Source organism: Schistocerca gregaria, chromosome 6 (genome assembly GCF_023897955.1).
Source record: "Schistocerca gregaria isolate iqSchGreg1 chromosome 6, iqSchGreg1.2, whole genome shotgun sequence".
Taxonomy (NCBI): domain Eukaryota; kingdom Metazoa; phylum Arthropoda; class Insecta; order Orthoptera; family Acrididae; genus Schistocerca; species Schistocerca gregaria.
This window is the reverse complement of record NC_064925.1, coordinates 216,466,068-216,472,770: the sequence shown is the minus strand read 5'-3', so window position 1 is coordinate 216,472,770 and position 6,703 is coordinate 216,466,068. Positions and strand designations below refer to the sequence as shown.

The window sequence follows — 6,703 nt, the reverse complement described above, 5'->3', positions numbered from 1 at the left end:
GCAGGTGCTACTACCAAGAAGTGTTCATTTTATTTTCTTTGTACACTACTTACAGTTTGCCAAAAATGAATAATTTCTCCTCAACCGTTGAAGCAGAGCAGACATAGAAGACTAGTTTCCATATTGCACCCCACCCCCAACCAGAAACTTTGGAGGTAGGCAATTATGACATTATATCTGAATGATTCCCAAACTAGGAAAAGGTAAAGGTAAATAAATCAGTAAATTACAAACAACAATAGCTCTAATATCATTTTAATTTATTTATAAAAAATTATCAAACTATAGCACTTAACGTTATGTTACATTAACAGTCTTCAATTACAATAAAAGGCACAAACACAAATACGTTATGGTTAATACCTGCTGGTACCATGATGATGTTTTGTATGAGCTATAAAAATGTGAAGCTTCACCCAAGACACTTGTAGTTATGAGCATAACTGTCAACATACATTTATACTTAAAAGTTAACTGTAGAAATTATTTACAGTGAACCATAGTAAATAAGTTATTTGAGCAAAATTGTCCCGATAATGACATTAAATGAGCAGAATCCTGTCTTTCAGCGAATTTATTTTTAGGCAGTGATGAAAATGCGTTGCATTTCTCGCACAAACGAATAATTTAGTTGTTTAGCAGTGAATGTTGGGGCTGTGACAGGCCTGGGTGTTTTCTGCCTACCAGCTGAGGACGCCAGGCACGTACTTGTCGATGAGGCTCTGGTAGTAGGGCTTCAGCTTCTCAATGTCGGGCATCTCGTCGCTCTTCGAGTAGAGGTCGTATTTGCTGCAAAGTAGAAGATAAATTTTAAAAATGCTGTTGTAAAGCATTTTAATCAGATTCTGTAAATTTACTATGACAGTAGGTAATAAATTGTGAGAATGGAGTTTCCTATTTTGAACACGTACCAAATTCAAGTTTATGAGAAACAGCATTCAGATAATTTGATACTGATCCCTAAATGAAGACGTGATGTAGCTTGAGGGCTGAAGACACTATTTCCACAAAGGCAATTACTTTATCTGCAAGATTCGTTTCTGTAACACGGGTGACTAATTTCAGCCCAGTTGTCATTTTCAAATGATAGTAATCAATGACTCAGCGCGAATAACAAAATCTTTTCAAAATATAGATCTACCTATTCTAAAAACGATTTTGAAGCTCCCGTCCACCCATTTGGATTTCGGTGTCTGGTGAAATCCATAAACACAATAACACAAATGCCACAGTGGTTCCTTTGAAAATGGTGCTACCGAATTTTTCTCAAATGACCTCGTAGACGGTGGAGCGATAAATCAAATCTTCCTTTCTTCTCCTAAACTACGAAATTGAATGGATATATGAAGTTTCGCTATACATCCAGACGCACTAATAATCGTCAATCATCTTCATAACAAGTCACAAAACATAACGTTTGTTCATGTTCGGAATCTGTTACAGTAAATTGTAGCTGTCATTTAAGTTTTTGGACGCATAGTGGTACTAACTTGAGAGAACTACTTTCCGAATGAACATTTAAACTCGTGCTGAAAACTTCTCTTGTTAACATTTGAAAAAGTCTTTCGGATTGAAAGCAGCAGGCATGAAGGTAAAACAAACTGGATTTGCCAGAGAATGTAGCAGCCTTGGCACAAGTAAGCCGTTAACTTCCAATTTAATATATGGTTGCGTTATGTCATTCAAGAAACGATATCTAATTTTCTTTCGGGGTATACTTCAAGCAGTTAGTAGTGATCAATGTGATTAACGTGTTTCTTCCTCACACTTACTTGAACTCTAGGACCCATTTCAGGGTTTCCATGTCTTCCTCGTTGCAGAGATGCATGTAGTCGCCAGACGAATGCCACGGGTAGAAGGAGTGGAAGCGGATGATCTTGTGGCCCATCTCCGGCAGCTTGGAGCCGTTGTGCTTCAGCAGGCGGTACACGTACTCGTCGTGTCCCCAGGCCATCAGCACGTTGTCCAGGCCGCAGTTGGGAGTGTACATGCCATACTTCGTACTGTAACAGTACAATGCTTTCTAAGTTTGTTATGCACTATAAGCATTTCATACTGCGTGAACAAGTGACTAGTTTCTCGGCGGAAAAGATACATCAATATGATCCCAAAATTCCTCTAGTTTTGCATGAGGGTTTGCTTACTTGTACTTGGGGTTGTAGGTGTCCGGGTTGTCGTGGAAAGTTGTGTTTCTGTAGACAATGGAGTCGGCCCAAGCGCAGCCAACAGGGAAAGTGTCTCCAGTAACGGCCCACTGAGGCTCGTCGTAGAACGCCATTATCTGGAACGACAGTTTACTTCATCACTCGCGTCTCCTACATCAGTATCTAACAGTACTTACAGTATTTACCCTTATTTAGCTTTACTAGACGGAGCGAATCTGATTTGATGCAAATGGTTCGCTTGTGTCTATGATACCAAAAAGATCCATATTTAAAGAAATAGTGATTAGTGCATTACATTTTATTTGATCTTGAACAAACGTCTGTTGAAATTGGATCATGTTTTGCGTTGAGGTATGAATATCCATCGGCTGCCATAGGTATCAACTAAGATTCCACTTTGATTTAAACGAAGTGCCACTCCTAAGAGCGCTCAGGTACATTTTCTCTAGTATTTTGGCAGATATTTGCAATTTAATTTTTGCAATGTGTAGCTGGAGTCAGCCCAAAGAGATACTGCTCATCATGTCTTCCATGCGACGTTCAGAATTGACGGAAAATGGTAGTTCGTTTTCCGTTATAAACACATCGACAAAGAAGTTCAAAATTAGTCTACCGTGGTATTCCATTTACTGATATGAGGTGACAAGGGTAGCGAAACACCGTCACCAGCAGCGACCGAGCATCGCTGCTGTATGGCGGCCAGCGCGACCTAGGTCCGTGATGTCGCTGCTGCAGTAATGGGTTTTCTTCGTGTTAACATAAATCGGTTAAAGAAATATTGCGTTAGACTAATTTGTGACTTCTCTATTCAATTAACTCATAAAATTCCACTTAATAAATCATTTTGTTTGTAATGGGAAAGAAAACATGGTTCAAATGGCTCTGAGCACTAAGGCACTTAACATCTGAGGTCATCAGTCCCCTAGAACTTAGAACTACTTAAACCTAACTACCCTAAGGACACACACACACACACACACACACACACACACACACACACACACACACACACACACACACACACGAACACAATCCCGAGGTGGGATTCGAAGCTGCGACCGTAGCGGTCGCTCCGTTCCAGACTGAAGCGCCTATAGCCCCACGGCCACAGCGGCCAGCATAATGGGAAGCAAACCGACGTTTTCCATCGACACGGGGCCTTGCATAGAAGACGTCATGAGCATTCTTTGTTTAAACTGAGTCCAGCTACACATTGAAAAACGAAGTTGTAAATTATACCGAAACACCAGAGAAAATGCACCTGACGATTCTTAGAAGAGAATCCGGTAATAGCGTTCCAACAAGTATTTTCGCTAGAACGCTTCCGTTGTAATTGGCATTAAATTATTAAGAAAACAGGTCCTTTCATTTTAATTCGTTCAACTTTAGATCCTTCGTGAGACATTGTGTATCGCATAAACTAAATGAAAAACATACTTCTCTTTTTCACAAAGCTTTGGCTTGATACGACATGGGTTTCGGGTCCTGAGTCCCATTTCACGATCACAATTGGTTGCCACCTTTGGAATTAGTTGTGTACTGGGAAATGGGATTACAACCAGAAACCTGTCTTACGGAAACAAAATTTTATGAAGCAAGGCAAAATACCGTTTCGTTTCGTTTATGCAGAATGTATCTGTTAATCCCTTCATCTGCGGGAAGAAACGCCAGGATACAACAACTCGTCTTAGTTGTGTTGGCGTGAGCTCACCTTGCCCATGTCGTGCAGCAGTCCCGTCAGCTGGAGCCAGTCACAGTCCGGGTGGTCCTCGCGGATGCGCTCCGCCGTCTGGAAGGCGTGCACGATGTTGGGCACGTCGACGTCGGGGTCACTCTGGTCCAGCATGCCGCTCAGCCGCTCCAGCGTGTCCATGATGGGCGCGCGGAACTTGTCGAACTTCAGCCACTTGGCGTGCTGTTCTGTTAAGACAGACGACATACCCGTAAGAGTAAGAGCACGGCAACCAGCCATCAGGAACAATTCGCGTCATTTCTGGTTGCGCAGAGCGGACTTACTCTTGACGAAGTCGACGGTCTGGTACTTGTGCATGTCGTAGTAGAGCTTGCGCACTCGCTCCTTGATGGGGTCCGTGTCGTCGATGGTGTAGTCCCTGAACTGGGCGATCGGTTTCCCCGCGTGGATGGGTTCCGGGCGCAGGATCTCCGAAGGGTCGATCAGAGGACGGTTCTGGAAAAAAGTTAATAGATTACAGCTACCACACCTATGTAGCATAGCGCATGATTAGTAAAATAGTTGCTTTCTGGAGCTTTCGGCTTCAAATTTCGAGCAGGCAGTCTGTATTTAGGGTGAAGGCGACAGAGTGTCCATCCAATAACGGAATGCCTAGAATTCCTCTACTGTCCTTTATATAGGACTACAGCCTGTACCTGTTGGTGAAGGAAGGAAGGAAGACCAAGATTCAACGATCCGTCGACGATGAAACCACTAGTCATGGATATCCTAAGGGTTGGAGAAAGACACACATTGTAGCCTAAACGAAATATTTTTGGCATTGTTGCAGTAGCTACTTGGTGCACGATGTCCTGTATACATTCAATCTCGTCCAGCCAAACACTGTGCTACTTTTACGATGTATGACTATTCTTGTTACTTAAGAAAATGTGCGAGTCAGTGACTTAAAGCACAATAATATTTAGGCATTCTTATCTTTTGTTGTTCGTCAAGTCCTTTTTCAGAAGTTGAGTACGCAGTAATTGTTGAGAAATATAGGGAGATGTTGAAGCGATCTGCATAGAAATATTTTTGAGTAAGAATATGCGTAGAACTTCTGAGTTGGGAAGCAAGTCTACAGTTTCAATAATGATAACAGTTCGCGTTAGGGGAAGCACAGTAGTAGAGTGAACAGTTGAGAAGACTTCATCTGAATACGAAACTTCCTGGCAGAATAAAACTGTGTGCCGGACCGAGACTCGAACTCCGGACCTTTGCCTTTCGCGAGTACTTGTCCGAGAAACGCAAAGTACCGAGTTCGAGTCTCGGTCCGGCACACAGTTTTAATCTGCCAGGAAGTTTCATATTCAGATGAAGTCTTCTCAACTGTTCATTCTACTACTGTGCTTCGATTCCTAAAACGTAAATTTTCGTCGCTTGATATGCCACTCTATGAGCTGTATACTTCCCTCCTCTTGTGCCATGGCCGAATGGATGTCTTGTAGCAACCTAATCATTCTTCCCCATATGCTTCTATGAAGATCCGATTTACACCTTGGGTCTCTTCTATGCCATCAATGGATCAAGGTGTCAATCGGATCTTCATCTTAGGTACAATCTCCCTTGAAAATGTACTCGGCGGACAGGGTTGGAAAAAGAATGGTTCAAGTGGCTCTGAGCACTATGGGACTCAACTGCTCCGGTCATCAGTCCCCAAGAACATAGAATTCTTTAAACCTAACTAACCTAAGGGCATCACACACATCCATGCCTGAGGCTGGATTCGAACCTGCGACCGTAGCGGTCTCGCGGCTCCAGATGGTTCGAAAGTGAGGTTCTCCAAAAGGTGATTCTACCACGGAACACACAGCCCAGACTATCTGAATAAGTTTTGCTTGTCCAGCCGCGAAAATAAATGGTTTACGAACCACACCATCAAGATCGATAGCACACATCTGACAAGACAAATGTCTTCAAGTATCTTGACTCGAAAATCACTGCCGACGGCCCACTCGTTCTCGAAATCGTAAACCGTGTAAGCACTGCATGGGTCAAATGGCGGGCAAGAAGATCCAGACCAATTAAAGTAGGAAATATACCGCTCTGCAAACCGTCTAGTTGCCTGGTACGGTGCGCAATGTTGGCTCGCAACAAAAAAAAAAAAAAAAAAAAAAAAAAAAAAATAGAACAACGACTTGCTGTGATGAAAGCTGAAACTACTCTGTGGGTCCCAGGCCTGACAGTTCGGGATCGTATGACCAATGATCAAATTCGCATGTGGTCCCCATCTTTGAGAAACTAAGAGAATGATGTCTAGACTGAAATGGACACATACTTCGAGAAGAACGGTAAACAACTGAGAACAACTGGTTTACGCTGAAACTCGACGGTAAACGACCTGTTGGGAGATTGAGGCAACGATGCCCCATACAACCCTAGATAGTTGAGTGAGTCAGAGAGTTGCGTGCTAAGAGTCTGGGTTCGAATCCCCGGCCAGCACATATTTCAAGCCGTCATAACAGTGGCAGCGGACAGCGGCAGCAGTCGCAGCAGTGGCGCCAGCAGATATTCACCATGACTTTGGCAGACGCCATGGTGCTGGTCGATGTGATGCCACGAGCTGTCGAGACGTCGCGACGCTGTGTCGTGGTTCACTGGACCGGCCCAATATATAGGGGACGCCGTTATCTGTCGCACAGCGGCGTTCGTACTTGATGTCGTCAGCCGGCGTCGTGACGTCGTAAGGTTCGCGGAGGCTCGACGCACTCCCTCACTTACTGCGACCTCTGACACAGTTACGAAGCCCCCAGTACAATGTAGCGGAACGTGTTTTCATGTTTGTTTCCATTACGTTGCTCTTTCTCTC

General features: G+C 43.6%; 1 protein-coding gene across 1 annotated transcript; it reads right to left on the bottom strand.

The window, feature by feature from the left end:
• Positions 1–243: 243 nt before the first annotated feature.
• LOC126277895 (inositol oxygenase-like) lies at positions 244–6,481 on the bottom strand. Its single transcript, XM_049977450.1, has 6 exons — positions 6,411–6,481; positions 4,182–4,353; positions 3,877–4,085; positions 2,145–2,281; positions 1,773–2,003; positions 244–789 (listed from the first exon to the last, which is right to left on the bottom strand). The coding sequence occupies exons 1-6, from the start codon at positions 6,429–6,431 to the stop codon at positions 681–683; spliced, it is 879 nt and encodes a 292-aa protein (XP_049833407.1). The 5' UTR covers positions 6,432–6,481; the 3' UTR covers positions 244–680.
• Between the last annotated feature and the right edge of the window lie 222 nt (positions 6,482–6,703).

What these genes read in the sequence shown, in the direction of transcription:
- LOC126277895 (XM_049977450.1), bottom strand. Translation starts at nt 6,431, where the DNA reads ATGGCGTCTGCCAAAGTCATG. An exon ending in TGGCGTCTGCCAAAGTCATG is followed by an intron (nt 4,354 to 6,410) that starts GTGAATATCTGC and finishes ACTTTTTTCCAG; the next exon opens with AACCGTCCTCTGATCGACCC. An exon ending in GACCGTCGACTTCGTCAAGA is followed by an intron (nt 4,086 to 4,181) that starts GTAAGTCCGCTC and finishes CTGTCTTAACAG; the next exon opens with AACAGCACGCCAAGTGGCTG.